The sequence below is a fragment of the Chionomys nivalis genome, chromosome 9 (assembly GCF_950005125.1).
Source record: "Chionomys nivalis chromosome 9, mChiNiv1.1, whole genome shotgun sequence".
NCBI classification, from domain to species: Eukaryota; Metazoa; Chordata; class Mammalia; order Rodentia; family Cricetidae; genus Chionomys; species Chionomys nivalis.
Window position 1 is genome coordinate 15,359,541 of NC_080094.1, and position 20,741 is coordinate 15,380,281.

The 20,741-nt window shown below is 44.0% G+C and overlaps 1 protein-coding gene across 2 annotated transcripts in view; it reads right to left on the bottom strand.

Moving 5' to 3' along the window:
• Window positions 1-6,776: 6,776 nt before the first annotated feature.
• Ift52 (intraflagellar transport 52) overlaps window positions 6,777-20,741 on the bottom strand; it is a 29,346-nt gene continuing 15,381 nt past the window's right edge. For both annotated transcript variants that reach the window (XM_057781772.1, XM_057781773.1), the window contains exons 10-13: window positions 17,609-17,763; window positions 13,600-13,687; window positions 9,853-9,961; window positions 6,777-7,448 (exon numbers count right to left, since the gene is read on the bottom strand). In XM_057781772.1, coding sequence (XP_057637755.1) covers window positions 7,291-7,448; window positions 9,853-9,961; window positions 13,600-13,687; window positions 17,609-17,763 — 510 coding nt within the window. In that variant the 3' untranslated portion in view covers window positions 6,777-7,290. The remainder of the gene's footprint in view (window positions 7,449-9,852; window positions 9,962-13,599; window positions 13,688-17,608; window positions 17,764-20,741) is intronic.

The following is a 20,741-nucleotide window of genomic DNA, read 5'->3' on the forward strand; positions in this document are numbered from 1 at the left end:
TCCATTCTAAACAGCGCTGGGAGGGTTTTTTTTTTTTTTTTTTTTTTTTTTTTTTTTTTTTTTTTTAAATATGACCTCCAGGGATGGAAAGTCTCTTGCCATTTAACCCATTTAACCATTCAAGTTATCTGCCCCACCCTGGACTCCAAACACAAAGCGGTGCTTGGGTCAGGAAGACAAAGACCAACTCTTCTTGTTATACACCCTGGGCCTAGCAACTGGTAGGACACAAAAACACTGGTGACAGCTGGGCGGTGATGGCGCATGCCTTTAATCCCAGCACTTGGGAGGCAGAGGTAGGCGGATCTCTGTGAGTTCAAGACCAGCCTGGTCTACAAGAGCTAGTTCCAGGACAGGCTCCAAAGCCACAGAGAAACCCTGTCTCGAAAAACCAACAAAACAAAACAAAACAAGACACTGGTGACGAATAATAATAGATCACCGCTTTTCTGTCTGAAGTCATGGCTTCCATCTGCTGAGCAACTTTTGTTTTGGTTTTGCTTTGTTTTGTGCTGGGCTTCAATGTTTGGGTCTTCAGCCTGCCAAGCAACGACACTACCTGTAAATAAGCTACACACACGACCCACATGTGAAAGATCAGAAAACTGACACCAAAGCCATTCGGTAAATTGACTGACTGTATAGGAGGTCCTGGGCTGGTGGAAGGAAGCTGTGGGCTCACCCAATCATTGGTTCACATGAGGCTCTTCAGAGTGGGCTTTTAGGGATCTGCAGGTGGACAATGCAGGGAATGGCAAAGAATACTCAGGGAAGAGAAAGATTAGAAAATCTATGCAAGCCATGGTGTCACAAGTCTTAAATCCCTGTACTGGGAAGGCCAAGGCAGGTGCATCCAAGACCAGACTGAACTGTACAGTGAGTTCCAGACCAGACTGAGATACAAAGAGACGTTGTCCCCAAAACCAAAAGAATAAAGAAAATTCTCCCTGAAGTACTGGTGCATGCCTGAAAATTCCAGCATTCTGGGAGGTTGAGACAGAAGGATGGAGAATTCAAAACTAGCATGGACCAGGCTAGGGAGACCCTGAATCAAAAGAAAAAGGTAAAGGAGGGAGGGAGGGAAAGACCAAAAGGAGAGGTAGGTGGGGAACTTCCTTAGAGACTGGCAAGACTTCAAAGCCATTCTTGACTCCTTTCAAGTCACAAGTCACAATTCCTTTTTGTGTGTGTGTGTGGGGGGGGGAACAGGGTTTCTCTGCCTAACAACTCTAGGTGCCCTGGAACTTACTTTATAGACCAGGCTGGCCTCAAACTCACAGAAGACCATGGCAATTCTTTTAGAGGAAGGCATTTCATTTGGGCTGGCTTACAGTTTCAGAGGTTTATTCCAATATTGTCATAGTGGGAACCAAGGCAACATGCAGGAGACATGGTGCTGGACAGGGAGCTGAGAGTTCTACATCTTGATCCACAGACAGCAGGAAGTGAACTGTATTCCACACTGGACATAGCTTAAGAATATAAGACCTCTAAACCCACCTTCATAGTGACGCACTTCCCCACTCCAACACGACCACACCTCCTAATATGCCACGCCCTCCCTATAGGTCAAGCATTCAAACACAGGAGTCTATGGGAGGCATACTTATTCAACTACCATATGCACCCACGTAATCCTAGCACTGGGGGGAGGGGGGATGGCAGGTGAATTGTAAATTTGAATCCAACCAGAGGTAAAGAGTGAGATTCTGTCAAAAAAAAAAAAAAAAAGAGAGAGAGAGAGAGAGAGAGAGAGAGAAAAGGAAAAAGAAAAAAAGAAGGAAAGGAAGGAAGGAAGAAAGGAAGGAAGGAAAGAAGGAAGGTGGGGTGGTGGTAGCACACACCTTTAGTCCCAGACTTTGGGAGGCAGAGACAATCAGATCTCTGCGAGTTCTAGACCAGCCTGGTCTATAGAGCTAGTTCCAGGACAGCCAGAGCTACACAAACACTGTCTTGAAAAGCAAAAAAGAAAGAAAAGGGATGGGCAGTGGCCTGTCCATGTAACCCAAGCTGGCCTGGAACTTACTCTATAAGCCAACCTTAAGCTTTTGTTTGGTTTTTGTTTGTTTGTCTTTTTCTTTTTTCGAGACAGGGCTTGTCTGTGTAACAGCCCTGGCTGTCCTGGAAACTCACTTTGTTGACCAGGCTGACCCTGAACTCTCAGAGATCTGCATGCCAAGGTATGCGGCACCATTCTGGGCCAGACTTAAACTTTTTTTTTTTTTTTTTGGTTTTTCGAGACAGGGTTTCTCTGTGGTTTTGGAGCCTGTCCTGGAACTAGCTCTTGTAGACCAGGCTGGACTTGAACTCACAGAGATTCGCCTGCCTCTGCCTCCAGACTTAAACTTTTAATTCTGCTTTATCCTTTGTTTCTTTCTGTTTTTTTGAATTTGATTTCTGATTTTCTCTGTGTAACAGTCCTGACTGTCCTAGAACTCGCTTTGTAGACCAGGCTGGCCTCAAACTCACTGAGGTCAAAGCCACCACCGCCTGGCTTGTTTCTTAAACTCATAAACAGGCATGGTACAGGCCTATATTACCAGCTTAGGAGGAAGCTGGTGTGGGAGAATTAACTGAGCCCGAGGGTTCAAGACCAGCCTAGGCAACATAAAATGGCCCTGTCTCAAAGGAGGAAAAAGAATGTAAGAAAGTGCCCAGCTGTAGTCCCAGCACTCAGGAGCTGGAGGCAAAGTTCCTACAGAGCCAATGGCTGGCCTACAAAGCAAGAGTTGGGGTGTGTGGATAAGCTGGGAAGAAGCTTGGTAGAGGGTTTCCTGGACAGATATGAAGACCCAGGTATGATCTCAAGCACCATGTAAACCAGACCTGGTTGCACAGATCTGCAAACTCAGCACCAGAGGCAGGAGCATCACTGGAAGTTTTTTTTTTTTTTTTTTTGTTTTTTTTTGTTTTTCGAGACAGGGTTTCTCTGTGGCTTTGGAGCCTGTCCTGGAACTAGCTCTGTAGACCAGGCTGGTCTCGAACTCACAGAGATCCGCCTGCCTCTGCCTCCCGAGTGCTGGGATTAAAGGCGTGCGCCACCATCGCCCGGCTTGCATCACTGGAAGTTTGAGCCTTGCTTGTTCTACATGGTAAATTCCAGATCACCCTGGGTTACACAGTGAAATCATCTCAAAAAACATCTCAAATCAAAGAAACAAACCCACCCAAGACAAAACTCCTCCCCCCATAAACAGAAAGAGCAGCCTTACAACTATACACCTATTGTATGATCAAATCTTCATAAGTGTACACACCCACACACAGGCTTTCTCCTGTATATTTACAACAGCCCCAAACTGAACGGGTAAACAAATTACAGATAGGACCTGCTTTCAAAATAATTACGCTGAAAGAAGTCAAAGAGAACAAGACGGTTGATGCCATTTGTACAAAACTTCAGGAACTGCAATCCCATCTACTGGGATGATGGTTGTGGAGAGGGAAGACTCACAGCGGGACACAGGAAGTTCTGTCCTTTTGCATGACTCTTCCACAATCACTGGAAGAACTGTGGAGTCGGAAGACCTGATGACTTTCCCTGATCTGACAAGAGTGAGGCGCCGCGCTGCATGTCGTCACTAGAGGGCGCTTGGACCTCCCCAACCTGACGGTGTGGGTCGGCGGAGCTAGCGGCCCCTAGCGGCCAGGCCTCAAGCTGCGCCCCTCTCCACAGAGAGTCCCAGGCCCTGCTTAGCAAGTTTTAACATGCCGTAGATTTGTCATCCTTTGCATTAAAGCATTTGTCTCTATTTATGGTAATACTAGTCGCAGAGAGGGGAGCTGGATGGTTGAAGAGGTGAGTTCTTTCCCTTACACCATTTAGTTCAGCGCTCAAGACTTACACTGTTAATTCCTTTTTTTTTTTAAATTAAAAACTAAATCAGAGTTTAGTGCCCAGCTCACAACCATGGTTAATTCCAGTTTCAGGAGACCTGGTACCCTCTTCTGGATACACTGGCACCAGAAACAGACATGGTGCACACACATACATGCAGGCAAAACATGCATAACATAAAACTTGAAAAAAAAAACTTATTATCTTTTTTCTCTAAGATAGGGTTGTTTGTGTAGCCCTGACCCATCCTGGAACTAGCTACGTAGACCAGGTCAGCCTCGAACTCAGATATCTGCCTGCCTCTGCCTCCAGAGTGCTAAGATTAAAGGTGTGCGTCACAATCCCTGGCATAAAAACTAAATATTAGTTTTAAAAAAAAAACAAGAAAACCTAAACTTCAAGCTAGTTATGAAGGCCCACGCCTGTAATGCTAACACTCATACGGAAGAGGTAGGATGATCGCCAAGAACTGGAAGACAGTTGGGGCTACAGAGAGAAACTGTCTCAAAAATAAAACAAAATAAAAACAAGACAAGACAAAAAAAAATGAGTATCCAAACAAACATCACTCCCTAAATTTCTGTAAGGCGTATGAACAGAGTAAACTAGCCCTCTGATGCTTAGGTGTAGTGTGTGTGTTTTGTTGTGGGGTAGAATTTCTCTATGTACCCAGTCTGGCCTGCTGCTTCAGACTCCCAACTAGCTAGGATTACAGGGGTGCACACTGCACTAGCTGATATTTAGAGGGGGCTTGTAGATTCTTTTGATTTGAGACAAGGACATGCTATGTATCCCAGGCTGGCCTGTAATTGAGTTACATGTCAGGCTGGATTCAACAATCCTTTGTCTTCGCCTTGTAAGTGTTGAACTGTAGACAGGAGCCATGCTTGTTCTAAATTTAAAGCAATAGAGGGTGGGGTACATATCAGTGTAGAGTGCTTGCTCCCTAGACTTCATACTATAATGCCATTATCACATCTGCCACTTATGACACTCAGACTGTCCTCCACATGTTTAACTTTTTTTGTTAGATTTATTGTGTGTGTTTTCTACATGTAGATATGTACGCCATGTGGGTTCTTGGTATCCATGAAGACCAGAAGAGGGGGAGAGGTCACCTGGAACTGGAATGATAGATGTCTGTGAGCTACCATGTGAGTGCAAGGAATGGAATCCTGCTAAGAGCAGTCAGTGCTCTTAACCACTCTCCAGCCCCACTTTTTTCTTATTTGAGAAAAGGTCTCCACAGCTCAGGCCGGCAATTCTCTAGCCTCAGTTCTCAAATGCCAGGATTACATGTGTATGCTATCATGCACGGCTCTCACATGTGCTTTGTGGATATTTTTCCAAACCAGGATTCAGTCAGTTCACACATCATTGGTCTGTTTTATAACTACTTTTGGGAGGTGCTGTGGGCTAAAAGTAAAGTCTTGAACATTATATGCCAGTGCTCAACCACTGAGCCACACCCCCAATTTTTCCCAGTTTAAAATTTCTAAAAATGTTTTCCTCTTCCCACCCTCCAGTTCTTTTTGAGACCGAGTCTCACATGACCCCCTTGCTGACCCAGAACTCACTATATGGACCAGGCTGGCCTTGGACCTCCACGATACCTCTTGTCTCTGCCTCCTGACTGCTACAATTATAGACTTGGACCATGTCTAAAACTGATGTGGGATTCCCATTTGTATGCTATGGATATGTTTTATTACCATTGGTCATTAAAGAAGCTGTTTCAGCCAATGGCTTGGTAGAGTAAAGCCAGGCAGGAAATTCAAACAGAGATATAGAGAGAAAGTAGGCAGAGTAAAAGAGATGCCATGTAGCTGCTGAAGGAGACAGATGCCTTGGAACCTTACCTTACTGTAAGTAGGCCACAACTTCATGGTGATACACAGATTAATAGAAAAGGGTTAATCTAAGATGTAAGAGTTAGTTAATAAGCCGGGCGGTGGTGGCGCACGCCTTTAATCCCAGCACTTGGGAGGCAGAGGCAGGCGGATCTCTGTGAGTTCGAGGCCAGCCTGGTCTACAAGAGCTAGTTCCAGGACAGGCTCCAAAACCACAGAGAAACCCTGTCTCGAAAAACCAAAAAAAAAAAAAAAAGAGTTAGTTAATAAGAAGTCTTAGCTAACAGGTCAAACAATATTGCCATTAATATAGTTTCTGCGTTATTATTTGGGTTTGGGCAGCTGGGAAACAAACAAGCTGTCTCTGCCTACACTGGTCATTTTTTTTTTTTTTTTTTGGTAAGCTATTCCAATAGCTTCAACGATCATATGCACAGTTCAGACCTTAGCTTCTGTTAAAATATTCTAGCCATCTGCTAGTTAAGTCTTTCTTCTTTTTCCTTTTTTTTTTTTTTTAATCTTTCTTTTTGAGATAGGGTCTCATGGTGTACGGAACTCGCTCTGTAGACCAGACTGGCCTCAGACCCACAGAGATCCACCTGCCTCTGCCTGAGTGCTGGGATTAAAGGCGTAGGCTGCATGTTCAGGTTGTTTTGTATTCTTTCAAATTAGTTTACAGGGTCAACGTTAGCTTAAGCAGTTATTTCCTGCTAGGCTTTGATCTGACTTTGAACCAGCCCAGAAGTCATACAGTATTTTAACAAGTTCGACCATTAGTTATATCTTCAATAAAAGACTCAAATCTTGAGCAGGAATGTGGAGAAAAAAAAGATATTAATGACAGACCATTTCATGAATTATGAAAGTTCCATCATAGATTTAATTCAAGTAAATGAATCATCTCTTCCACCTGAACACTACAGAGGATGCACAAACCTTCTAAAGCTCAGAGAAGTAACTGTAGACACTTTGGTCGGGAGGGCAAATTCAGAACCCCAGAGTTGGCAGTCAGAAGGTGCTTTAAGAAGAGGCATGGTCCACAGTCCTGGAATGTCATCCCACTTGTATCAATAGCATGTACAGGAGGAGACAGTAAACACAGAATTTTATTTTATTTTATTTCAGTTTAGGGTCTGAAATAAGAACCTCTTTGGTATTTTGAACATCAGCTTGACATTCCAGGTCACCATTAGTTGGAACAAGTAGGAATTGTTGACTTGATGGTTGATTCTAACCCAAGGATGAAGTTTTCACAACAACCATGCACCACTCAAGTACAGTTGAAGGTTCTGGTACAAACAGTACCCCAGACTCTGGCATCCATGTGTACTGGGCCAACTCTGCTCATTTCAATAAATGCTGGCGCACTGGATCCCTCTGGCCTAGCTCTGTTTTTTCGACACCACATCACTTACCACCTCTAGCCCGCTAAGTGCTTGCTTATATACTCTGCTACTGTTTGCTGGGACCCTCCAGCTAGAAGTTCCATTCTCGAAGGGATCATCATGTGCTGTTCATCTGTAGACTCTTGGAAAGTACTTGCAGAACTAAGGAATATTGTAAACAGTCTATGTGGGTGACATCACCTGAAGGGCTACCATGTCAGTGGGCCTCCTGGTTCAATTTCTTGAACTCCACCACCTGGAAGAAGATGTGCTCAAGAATATGTTTGGCGTCCTGCTGATCCTTTGGAAGTTTACTGGTTACTCCAAGAATGTCCCCACACTTTCTGACATAGAATTCCAGGTCTTCATCAGTACCTAAACACAGTACAGTTGGATTAACCCTTCAGTTCCACTCTTTCCAGAGTGCAAACATCGTGTTTGAGGTGTTCCCTTCCTCTTGAGATTACTTAATTCTTCCTAGAATGATGTGATCATTGGACTTACATTCTGGCAACTCTCAGGTCTTGGATGTGCTGCTTTCATAAATAAGAACAAAAGTAGCTCATTTTGTTGTTTTTTAGTGAGACAGTGTCATGTTATAGGCCAGCCTGGCCTCAAACTTGTAACAGTCTTACTGCCTGCCTTCAGCTTCCTGAGTGCTGGGATTACAGGAGTGAGCCACTATGCCCAGCCTAAAATGATGAACCTAATCAGAGCAAAGTCCACCTGTTCTGGCTTTCCCACTCTCCAAATCAAGCACTGGTGCACACCAAAGCACAAAAGCAACCAAAGGAACTCAAGTTACCAGGCTCTAAACAGAGGCCACTGTAAAAAGGTCATATGTGAAGTTTAAAGTAGCATTTATGCTAACCATGGTGTACACACCCAGAATCCCAGCATCTGGGAGACTGTGAAAGAGGATTACAAGTTTGAGACCAGCCTAGGTGACACAAGAACACTCTGTCACATAAAAGAAGTCAGGGATATAGTTCAGTGGTAGAGCACTGGGTTTCAATCTCTAGTGCTGGAAGACAAGGAATGGCATTTACCAAAAGAACATTATAGAAAAGTCCTGGGTTCAATCCATAGTAAAACAAAAATAAAACCCCACCATTTACTGTAGATTATTACAGAAAAGCAGGTCATGACACAAGGTGGCTCACCCCCACCCTCACAGCACTCGAGAGCTAAGGCAGGAGGATATTGGGTTTGGGGCCAGCTGAAGTGACCCAGATGAGTTTCAGAGCCAGCTTACACTACTCTGCGTAGCCCAGTTTAAAAAATCCAGAAAGAAGTAAGGCCTGATGAGAAGTGGACACGGGGATCAGGAGTTTGGTCAGTCACAGCTACATACTGAGTTCAAGATCAGCCTGGCTATATGAGACCATCTCAAACTTCATCCCACGCCCCGAAAATTAGAAAAACACAAAGAAAAATTTACCAGTAACTACAGCAGTCTTCTGTAAAGTCAGTTCCTAGCAGTACTATATCTAAGATGTACAGCCATTACTGTTCTTCTCGAGACAGGGTTGTATACTGTAGCTTAGGCTGGCCTTGAACTCAGTGTTCCTCCAGTCTCAGCCTCCTGAGTGCTGGGATTATGTGAGCCAAGCTCCATACCACAGATTAAATGTGAAACAAAAAACTGCCATTCCTTTGCTAGTTAACATGAAGGACAATCCCAATTTCATTGCTTTTTGTTTGTTTTTTTGGAGACAGGGTTTCTCTATAATAGTTCTGGCTGTCCTGGAACATTTATAGACTACACTGGTCTCAAACTCAGAGATCTGCCTGTCTCTGCCTCCAGAATGCTGGGACTAAAGGTGTGTGCCACCACTTACAACTCATTGCAATTTGAAAATAAACAACACCATCTGGGTATGTTCATACGTCTTCTTAGTTGTACTCCAGGAGTGGGGTCACTGCTTCACAGTGAGTGCTTAACTTTATGTCTCTTGTATGGGTGCAGGTCTTGAAGCAGAGCATATCAGAAAGTTTAATAGGCAGAAGGACACTACAACTTGAAGTCTACGTAAGTCTTTTTGGTCTGACTTCTTTTTATGTTCTTGGTTTTATGGGGTGTTTTATGTGTGTTGTTGTTGGGCTTTTTTTTTTTTTTTTTTTTTTTGAGACAGGGTTTCTCTGTACCTTTGGAGCCTGTCCTGGAACTCCCTCTGTAGACCAGGCTGGCCTTGAACTCACAGAGATCTGCCTGTCTCTGCCTCCCAAGTGCTGGGATTGAAGGTGTGCACTGCCACCACCCAGCTCTTGTTTTTTGTTTTAAAAATACTTAATTGCTTTATTATTATTTGTCTGCGGAGCTTGTACATGACATACATGTGGAGGTTGAAGGACAACTCCTTTTCCTTGTGAGTAGGTTACAGGATGTCAACTCAGGTAATTATGCAAGCACCTTTACCTGCTGAGCCATCCTGGCAGCTTGTGACTCTTTCTAATATAAATGCTCCTATGACCAGTGACCCAGCTCTGTAAGATCAGGGTTAGTATTCGTCTTCTCGTCACTCAGCTAAGGGCCAGAACTAAGGGCCTTTGGGGATCCAAAGTGAGACAGTTTCTGCTTAGCATCGTGTTCTGATTCACTAGATTAACTGAACTCAGAGGACCACATTCACATGCAATGAAGACATGTTCAGCTTTGTCCATGTGCTCAGATTCGGTTCTCCAAGAACAATCTTTGAACATTCTCTTACAGCAAGTCACAGTGGTCCACGGTAAATAAAAGTCGTAAGGGAAAAAGTCTTAACGGGCTAATACTCACATTTGTTGGTGATCTGAGCAAGACGCGCCTTTTCAGAGGAGAACGTTTCATCTAGGTCAAACAGCTCCAGGGGAGGGGGCGCTAACTCCCGGAAACTGGGTGGGAAGACCTAGAGGGAATGAAGGTTTTTAGCGAAGTCTCCCAGAGCTTAACAGCGACAAGAAGCATAAGCAATAAGAGGCTGACTGAGCCCTTCCCCTGGGAGGAACCTTCCATCCCAACTCCATCACCTCTGGCTGCCCTCATTCATTAGGCCCATGTCAAGACGGAGTCCCTTGTAAGCAACCAAGCAGAACCAGATTTAACTACACTGCTAAACTGACAAAGCCAATATAACAGTGCCATGAATTCTGCACAAGCCCAGAGCTTAGGTTTGCGTAGAATATTTGAGGCCACAACTTGTTCCTATGTAGTTATGCCTTTGTTTTGAGAAAGGATCTTGTTGTATAGCCCAGAGCGGCCACAAACTTGCAGTCTTCTTGCCATAGTCTCAGAAGTCCTTAATCATAGGTGTACATCTTTTTTTTTTTTTTTTTTTTTGGTTTTTCGAGACAGGGTTTCTCTGTGGTTTTGGAGCCTGCCCTGGAACTAGCTCTTGTAGACCAGGCTGGTCTCGAACTCACAGAGATCCGCCTGCCTCTGCCTCCCGAGTGCTGGGATTAAAGCATAGGTGTACATCTTACACCCAGCTAGTTATGTGTTCTTTAGGAACAAAAGTCATTGGGGAAGCAGATGTAGATCAGTGCAGACAGGGTAAACTTAACATTAATATGCTAGCATTTTAAGAAGTGCTCCTGGACAGTAAAGAAATACAGATTCACAATAGGCCAGATTCAGACATAAAAGACCTCTAAATGGGTCACAGTGTTGGATAAATGTACGTAGGCTTGGAAGAGAGAAGAAAAAGAGTATAGAGAGTCATAAAATAAAGTTAATGCTTGTTTTTCTTTTAAAAGGGGAGGGGGGTAAAGTCTTTAAAGAGACAGTACAGAAAGTCATAGATTAAAAGGAGTAAAGAAAAATAAACCATGTAAAAATGGAAAATTCACAGTGTCTAGATTATGTAATCATTGTGTTTTCTTTGAATTATTTGACTGTGAAGGAGTTAAGTACAGAGAGACATTTCATTGTATGGGCTGCTAAGCTAAACCACGATGTATATTATAAAGGTGCCATGACTTTCAAATTTGGGCCTAAGGATATATTGCTTTAGAAAAGTTCTTCTCTTGTTTTCACAGAAGATGAGAATCTGTCGACTGCTTCTAGACCAATATGGTTTGATAGACCACAATCCCCTGAAAGATTGTCACGAACACCCTCAAAAAATTACTTCGCCCAACTGCTGACTGAGATGAACCTAGCACACAGGATATAGCATAGAAGACCTGATTAATAGTGCCCTCAATCAGCAGGAAGCAGTATGCACAAATCTAAGCCCATATTCCCAAATACTGTCTATAATTTTTTTTTTACATTTAAAGGGGGATATGATATAGATATGAATAATTTGCATTAGTATGGATCTTGGTTTACTGATACAAATTTGAGGTCAATTTTGTTATATGTATATGTATTTCTGATCTTGATTAAGATATTGTGTTTGTGTAGCTCATTTAAAAATATAATGTATAATTAAGAGATATAGGTTAATAGATAATCTATAATAGTCAAGCTTGTAATCATGTTAGATTTTCTAGATGTATAGAGATATATTTCAGTTAGATAGGTATTCTTCAAATCTTTCAGAGACCTTCAGAATATGGCATTTAAAATATTTTAAGAACTTAGAACTTTTCATGACAGTGAGATACATCTGCTCCTGACAGCACAAATTACTTAAAAACTGCTCTTGCCTGGACTGCTAAACTGGACATAAGGACCCACAAAGAAATGACTGTTGAACTTGCCTAAATATGAGATGGTCCTTCGGGGTTCCTGCTTCATGAAAGAGTCTGCAAGACACTCTGCAGGATACAGACGAAAGTGACTGGCAAACTGCCAATATAGACAGAACTGTCTTTGAAATTTTCTGCTTCATGGAAAAGTCTGCTGTATACTATGAGCCTGTAGGCTAAAGATGGATGCTTCAACGATACAGAAGAACTTTGGGTGACTGTCCAGGCAGCGAGATGTCTCTGTCAATTCTAGAGTTTTGGAAGTTGCTTATGATGCACTTCCCATTAACTTAAGTAATATTATAACCTTTTGGAGTCTTTGATGAAATTGAAGAATTTATAATTATAGTTAGAGTTTTCCTTAGTTATGATAAAAGATAGATATAAATATTGTAACTGTAATTCTTGCTTAATAACTGTTTTGTTATATGTAATTTTACTATGTTAAAGCCTTACTTTTTGTTTAAACAGAAAAGGGGAAATGGTGTGGGAGGTTCTTCTTTCTATGTGTTGCTCGTATTTGGTTAATGAATAAAGAAACTGCCTTGGCCTGATAGGGAAGAACTTAGGTAGCCGGGGAAGACGGAACTGAATTCTGGGAGGAAGAAAGCAGAGTTAGGGAGATGCCATGGATCCACAGATGGAGTAAGAAATGCTGCCAAAAATTTAGCCGGTACACTGCCATGTGGCAATACACAGATTAATAGAAATGGGTTAAACTAAGATGTAAGAGTCAGCCAATAAGAAGTTAGAGCTAATGGGTCCAGCAGTGTTTTAATTAATATAGTTTCTGTGTGGTTATTTCAGGGCTAAACTAGCCAGGTGGCTGGGACGAACAAGTGGCCCCTCCCTCCTACATGTTGTTGTTGTTTCTTTGTTTTTGGTTTTTCAAGACAGGGTTTCTCTGTGTAACAGTCTTGGCTGTCCTGGAACTCTCTTTGTAGACCAGACTGGCCTTGAATTCACTGAGATCTGCCTGCCTCTGCCTCCCAAGTGCTGGGATTAAAGGTGTGAGAAACCACTGCCTGGCCTCAGTTATGGGCTGGTTTTGTGTGTCAACTTGACACAAACTAGAGTCATCAAAGTGAAGGAGCCTCAGTTGAGTAAATGCCTCCATGAGATCTAGCTGTAAGGCATTTTCTCAATTAGTGATCAATCGGGGAGAGCTCAGCCCATGGTGGTGGTGCCATCCCTGGGCTGCTGGTCCTGGGTTCTATAAGAAGGTGGACTAAGCAAGGCACAAGAAACAAGCCAGTAAGCAGCACCCCTATGTGGCTTTTGCATCAGTTCCTGCCCTGACTTCCTTCAGTGATGAACATCAATATGAAAGTATAAGCTAAATAAACCCTTCCCTCGACAACTTGCTTTTTGGTCAAGGTGTTTTGCTGAAGCAATAGAAACCCTAAGACAATGAAGTACTCAGAAGTTGCACAATGCCTTGCATATGGCTGCTGTTCTGTAGCTGCTGCTTCTCAACTGAAACATTCCCCCCAGAAGGAGAAAAAATAGAGTCCCACAGGAGTTAGGAAACTTACAAAGTTCAGGAAGCTCACAGTCTACCTGGAGGGTAAATGAGCAGTATGTTATGTGGAGAGGCAGTGTTACAATCAGGGGGAACTGCCTGCAAGTGGGCAGAAAACTCCAAGATGCAGTTTTCCTGAATATTCACCTATGCCGGGGTTGGGCTTTTCAGTGATGCAGCTGACTGAGAAGAAACCCTGTCCCTGCCCTCCTGTGATTAACTCCTAACCCATGTTCATGTAAGTAACTCACTGCAAAAAATCATTGGTGCCCACATCGAGGGTAAGCAGTGGAGTTCTACAGCAGGAGCCCCTAAACACACTTAACTCACCGCAGGCTGAAGGGCTGGCAGCGGCATCTCAAACTGAGGTTGGACAAGCTGGAGTGGTTCATGTTTCACATTTAGCTCCTCATGAGCCCTGAGTTAGTCAGACAAAAATGTGGGAATAAAGGTAAGGCACTGTGGTAAAGCACAGCTAACTGCTCACATCAACACTATTCAGAAAATATACAGAGTGTGCTGTTCTAACAGCTGTGGGAATAGTTCATAATAGGGCTTATGCCTAACATAAGTGAGGGCCTGGGTTCTAGCCTTATCCCTTCCAGAAAGAAAAGCAAAACAAACTATATCTGTTGCTCTGGGTTGGTGAGATAGATCAGCAGGTAAAGAACTTGCCATCAAGCCTGACGACCTGAGTTTGATCCCCAGAACCCACATGGTAGAAAGAGAGAATTGACTCCTGTAAGTTACCCTTTGACTTCCACATATGGGTACACATGTACACACACACACACACACACACACACACACTGTGACGGCTAATCTTGGTTGTCAATCTGACAACCTGGAAAGAAGGAGCCTCAGTTGAAGAACTGCCTCCACTGAAGAGGCCTTTGGGGCATTTCCATGGTCGCTATTGATATAGGAGGGTCCAGTCCACTGTGAACACTACTATCCTCTGAGCTGACAGTCCTGAATTTCATAAGAAAGCTTACTGAGCATGAGCCAGAGGGAGCAAGTCAATAAACAGCATTCCTCTGTGGTTTCTGCTTCAAGTTCCTTGAGTTCCTGCCCTGACTTCTCTCAGTGATGAGCTATGATCAGGAAGATGAAATAAACCCTTTCTTCTCCAAGCTGCTTTTGGTCATGGTGTTTATCACAGAAACAGAAACCAAATTACAGCACATAAAACTGAATACAATGTAATGCAAAGGAAAAACAATTTTAAAATGTTGCTCTAACAGGATATCGTCTATGATACTTCTCTAGGGAATCACAAAGCATTATTTGAGAGGAAAACTTACTTTTAAATTTTAACAGTCCTCTCAATGAGATTTGGTTTTTACCTGGTGAGTACTGTGACTGTTTTCACGACCGAGAGAAAGCATCCCAGTGTGGTAATATTTCATTTGTATTTTAATAAATAAACTTGCCTGAAGATCAGAGAGTAACACAGCCCCACTAGTCAGCCTTACACACCAGGCAGTGATAACACTTTAATCCCAGAAAGCCACAATAGTTTTCCAAAGAAACCAAGCAGTAGTGTTGCATGCTTTTAATCCCAGCACTAGAGAGCATTATAAAATGGGAAGAGACAGCTCTCAGACACACTCTCATTCTGAGACTCCTGGAGACAAGATCGCCATTTCAGACTCAGGTAGAGGTAAGAGCCAGTGACTGGCTATTTTGCTTTTCTGACCTTGAGCCTGAACCCCAATTTCTGTCTCTGTATTTTTATTAAATATGCTACAGTCCAGCATAAGGACTGCTTCTGGTAAACGAACACATCTTCACGATGTGAACTCCCGTGTGTCCACTTTTCTCAGCAAGTACTGACTCACTGTCTGCTATGTACCAGGTAGCTTTACCTGTCACAAGCATCACAGCAAGAAGAACCAAAGGAGGTTCTCCTGGGACCTACATGCTAGGGAAGGGACATATAGTACATGGAAAACCAGGTAATATGCCAGGTATCAGTAAGTAGTAAGAAGAAAAGCAAATCCAGGACAGAGAGACAAGAAGGGGGCAGGAAGTGAGGATGGTCAGAGAAGCCCTGAGTAAGAGAGAGAGGGAAGAAGTCACACAGTTATCTTGAAAAGTATCTTTTTTTGTTTTTTGTTTTTGTTTTTTTTGTTTTTTTTTTTTTTTTTTTGGTTTTTTTGAGACAGGGTTTCTCTGTGGTTTTGGAGCCTGTCCTGGAACTAGCTCTTGTAGACCAGGCTGGTCTCGAACTCACAGAGATCCACCTGTCTCTGCCTCCCGAGTGCTGGGATTAAAGGCGTGCGCCACCACCGCCCGGCCCTGTTTTTTTTTTTTTTTTTTTGGTTTTTCGAGACAGGGTTTCTCTGTGGTTTTGGAGCCTGTCCTGGAACTAGCTCTTGTACGCCAGGCTGGTCTCGAACTCACAGAGATCTGCCTGCCTCTGCCTCCCAAGTGCTGGGATTAAAGGCGTGCGCCACCACCGCCTGGCCCTTGAAAAGCTGAGTCAGGTATGTGTAACACATGCCTATCTCAGTGCCTAGGAGGTTGTGGGGGAAAAAAAAATCACAGGTTGAAGGCCAGCCTGGGCTACACTGAAAGTTTCACACCAGCTTAAAGTACAAAGGAAAACCTAGTCTCAAGAAAACAGTTTTTAGGAGGCAGCAGACTCGGCAGAAGGGATTGGAGTCCTTTTGTCCCAGCACAGTGGCGAGAATGGTGAGGGCATCAGAGACTAGAGTGCCAAGCTCAAGTGGCTGTTCTGGCTTCTGCTTTGTCGTCACTGTCCCTAGCATTCACTTTGTCCTTCTGTGCTGTATGTAATTTTGCAAGCTAGTCCAACTCCTAGTTCAATTTAATTGTTCTCTTTATTCTACTCATTTAGGTTTTTTAATACAGAGTTTGATTTATTTTCAATATGCCTCAGTCTCACAAGTGTGGGTGGAGATTACAGGCCTGACACCACTGTGTCTGTCCTCAAATGTGCATTTAATACACATCTGTGGCCTTTCAAAATTAAGTGAGTATACAGCCTGAGCAGGAGTGAGGTCTGTGGCTGTAAAGAGGCAACCAACTGAACTACTACTGTCTCAACCACTGTCTGAACACGCGCAGGTGCGGGGGATGGGGGGGTTGGATCCTTTCCTGGCAGTGAGGATTACAGGTTCAAGACAAGGCAGACCCTGTCTCAAAAATACTACATGAACAAGTTAAGGAGAGAATTAAAGTGGACAAGGAGTTGCACTAGTTAGCAGAATTACAGACATACAAAAGGACAGAGTCCCATGGAGGAAAACAAGTAAATCCTGGTGTCTACCCACTACACACGTGTTTTCTGACCCTGTAGTGTGCAGGGCAGGGTCACTGAACTCATTTCGTTTAAGTTCGCTCAGACTCAAAACACTCTAGACTATGGCATAATTCCTGAAGCCAGAGAAAGCGAGATACAGAGACTTGACGTAGTTTCCAAAGTTGTCTTTTTAAGAGACAGGCGAGGAGTTCAGTCTCTCCACATCCCAGGCTGATGTGACAGTGCGCCCTACTCAGCAAACGTCTCTTTACTTAACCTGTGTCTGCTGAGCTGTGTGCTGTCAGAGATAAGAATGATGTTAGGAACTAAATCCACTGCGATAGGGTACTCTGCAGCAAGCATAATCGTCTGATCAAAGTCCTGGAAATTTACCCATGTTGTAAAAGTCCTGGCAGAGGAACAGTTGAAACTCAGGGCCAGGATCCTATCTGTGAGAAACTTAAAAAGACCTCTAGCAGAGGTGCATGCTTCAATCTGTTTTTCCAGAAATAGCCAAAACAACTTTTGGGAAAAAGTATCTGAGAGTCTTGCACGTTAGCTATACTCAGCACCCATAGTACTGCAGCAGCCTGCCAAATGACTGGAGTCAGGAAGAGTAGAGACTTGCTGCAGAGGGTTGACAGTGGAGCTAGGAAGAGCAGCTGAGGGGTAAAGAGTATGGGAGGAAGAGTCCACGGGCATGGGCCTCACAGGCTGTGTTGGACAAGCCCGAGAGACTCAGTGCTTTCTCTGCTCTGTTTAATTGCTTCTAAGGGGGACCAAACATACCTGTTTACTAAGGAGTTTTTAGAATCCAGGACTTGTGCTAAACCCAGAAAAGCTGTTGGCAAAGTAGAAAAGTCAGGTTACCTGAAATGCCTTTTAGATCCTGGGACACAGGCGGACAGTGACTAGCAGCAGTTCCTCTACACCATTCATGCATCCCACACCAGTGTCCCTATACTGACTTCATCACAGAGCTGAGAACACGTTTTCCTGTCACAGCTCCACGCTCATGTTTTCAAACCACAGTGGACTGCAGTGTGCAGCCCAGGCAGCCTCAGTACTAACTTGATGACCTTGGGGAGGCAGGTGGTGTCCAGCTGGTAAATGGACAGGTCAAAGAGGGTGGTAAAGTCACGTGGGTTCTCATCGCCCTCCTGGAGGCACACTCGGAGCTGCTCTGAGAGGGTGGCGGTGTCTGGTACCATCATGTAGTCAGAAATCTGAAAGTCAAACGAGAGTCCCTCTCAGCAAAAGTAAATGGAGTTTACTCTGTCAAGCATCCATTCGGGTCACAATCTACAAAACTTCTATTTCCTTGCCAAGAGATCTTACCGCCGATCATCACCAACAACTTCCATCAGACACTTTAAGCAGAAAGAGGAAGAAAGCTACTGGACTGAACCCAAAGCTAGCTGAGTCCAGCTCTGCCATTACACACGCAGTTGAACACAGCAGGAGCCATGCTGACTCAACTGCTCTCCTTTTACTACCGTGGCCTTTCACCCTGAACACTAAGCAATCAACTCTCTCAAATTTACTCACATCTCCATCTGAGGCAATATTCCTTGTACCACTGCAACCATCCAAAACAATGTTCCTTAAGGTTATTTTAATTAACAACTTTCTTTACTATTACAGTGAGATGGCTTTGTGGGAGCCTAGGCAGTTTGGATGCTCACCTTACTAGACCTGGATGGAGGAGGGTGGTCCTTGGACTTCCCACAGGGCAGGGAACCCAGATTACTCTTAGGGATGATGAGGGAGGGGGACTTGATGGGGAAGGGGGAGGGAAATGGGAGGTGGTGGTGGGGAGAAGGCAGAAATCTTTAATAAATAAATAAATAAAAAAAGAAAAAGTCCATAGCCGGGCGGTGGTGGCGCATGCCTTTAATCCCAGCACTCGGGAGGCAGAGGCAGGCGAATCTCTGTGAGTTCGAGACCAGCCTGGTCTACAAGAGCTAGTTCCAGGACAGGCTCCAAAATCACAGAGAAACCCTGTCTCAAAAAAAACAAAAAAAAAAAAAAAAAAAAGAAAAAGTCCATAAACTCTTGCCCCAGCATCTGGGCCATGTCTGCTATCTCCTGTTAGATGCATGAACACATATGACACCAATGCAGACAGGCCCTCCCCTGCACCCTATACCCCAATCTTTCTCCCTCAGTCAAGGACATCCCAGCACTGTTCAGAGCAGTGATGATGTGCTCTGTGCTGGTAAGAGGAAAAGACCAGGAGAGTCTAACTGTCCATCTCAAGAGGACACTGTTTAATAAGGGGCAGCATGTTTATGCTTAAACAAAGAGAAAACACGGCTCGGCATTAGGAGCTTTTCAGAGGACCGGCATTTCATTCCCAGTACCCACTTCAGGAGACTTACAACAACATGTTACTGCAGCTTCACGGGTTCTCATGCTGGCCTCCTTGGGCATCTGCATATGTGGTACATATATGTATAGAGGCAGGCACACCCATACTCCAAGAAAATAAAGTAAATCTTAAAGAATAAAGAACAGATAGGAGGTTCTTCAATAAAGAACAGGAGCCGGGTGGTGGTGGCACACACCTTTAATCCCATCGCTCGGGAGGCAGAGGCATCCTGGTCTACAGAGTGAGTTCCAGGACAGGCTCCAAAGCTACACAGAGAAACCCTGTCTTGAACTCCTCGGATGTGGGATTCCCCTCTGTATGCTATGAATACCATTGGTTAATAAAGAAACTGACTTGGCCTGATAGGGTAGAACAGAGCTAGGTGGGGAAAACTAAAATGAACGCTGAGAGAAAGAAGGGTGGAGTAGGGAGAAGTCATGGAGCCGCTGCCAGAGACAGACGTGCTGAAACTTTGCTGGTAGGCCACGACCTTGTGGTGATGCACAGATTAATGGAGATGGGTTAAATTAAGATGTAAGAGTTAGCAAATAAGAATAAGAAGCTAGAGCCGATGGGCCAAACAGTGATTTAAATAATATAGTATCCGTGTGATTATTTCAGGAGTCTGGGCAGCTGGGAAACGAACAAGCGGCTTCCCTACAACACCCCCCCCCCCCCCGCCCTCCTCTCCCTCCCCGCAAAAAAAACATTTCACTGATAATTTTCTTCCCAGGGGTCACATGTAGCACAGACTGGCCTAGAACTCACTACTAACCTGAGGCTGACCTTGAAGTTCTGATCCTCTGGCTTCCACCTCCCAAAAGCTGGGACTACATGTATTTGCCATCATGCCCAGTTCCAATGGTAATTTTTAAGGTGGTGGATAATGCACACACAGTGTGTGTGTAAGATGAGGGAAGGGAAGCCCACACAGACTAGCTTACCTAAGCAGACACTGTCTCTGAAGAAGCTATGGGAGACTATGACTGCTGTCACTGGAGAGAAACAGAACAGCCTGGCTGGAAGACAGAAGAAAGACTACTCACTGTGTATGACCTTTAAACCCAGAACTATGTCAATCCATTACCTATTAGTCTATGCCTGGAATCCCTTTACTTTGGAATAGCTTCAAACTGCACTAAGGCCCAAGGAACACCGAGGAAGAGAGAGTGGAAGAGTGTAAGGGACTGTAAGAACCAGAGGACAAGAAAGTCTCCTGTGAGACTGTCTCCCAGTAATGACAGAGAAGCTACACTTTGTTGGTACCTCAACAAAGTGGCAGCCTAAACAAGACCTGAACAATGACAAGACCAACAGACATGCTAATTTGGAAGGGGCAAATCTCACAGTGTTCCATCCCTAGACAAAGAACTACGAGCAGCTAATGACTGCTATTGCTGAGAGTAGAAGGAGCTAGTCCCAGGGATGAGCCTCCTAATTGGCTGTCCAATAGAAAACTGATTTAAACTTAAAAAATAAAATAAACAAGCAAAAAACCCTGATATATAACCAGACGTGGCAGCACAGCCTATGATCTCAGCACTCAGGAGGCTGAAACAGGAGGACTGCTGTAAGCTCAAGGCAAGCATGGACCACACAGGGATACTATCTCAAACAAAGAATAGCAACAGAAGCTGGTCATCTGAAGGGCTGGGGGATGGCTCAGACACTGAATGCTCAGTGTATGGGAACTCTGGATTTGACCTCAACCACCAAACAAACCAAATTGCTAGTCCTGTTTCACAAAATCTTTACCTTCAGCATAAGAGACTTGCCTGAACATTATAGAAATAATAAAATACATTCACTGTTTTTCTGTAGCCCTGTGATTAA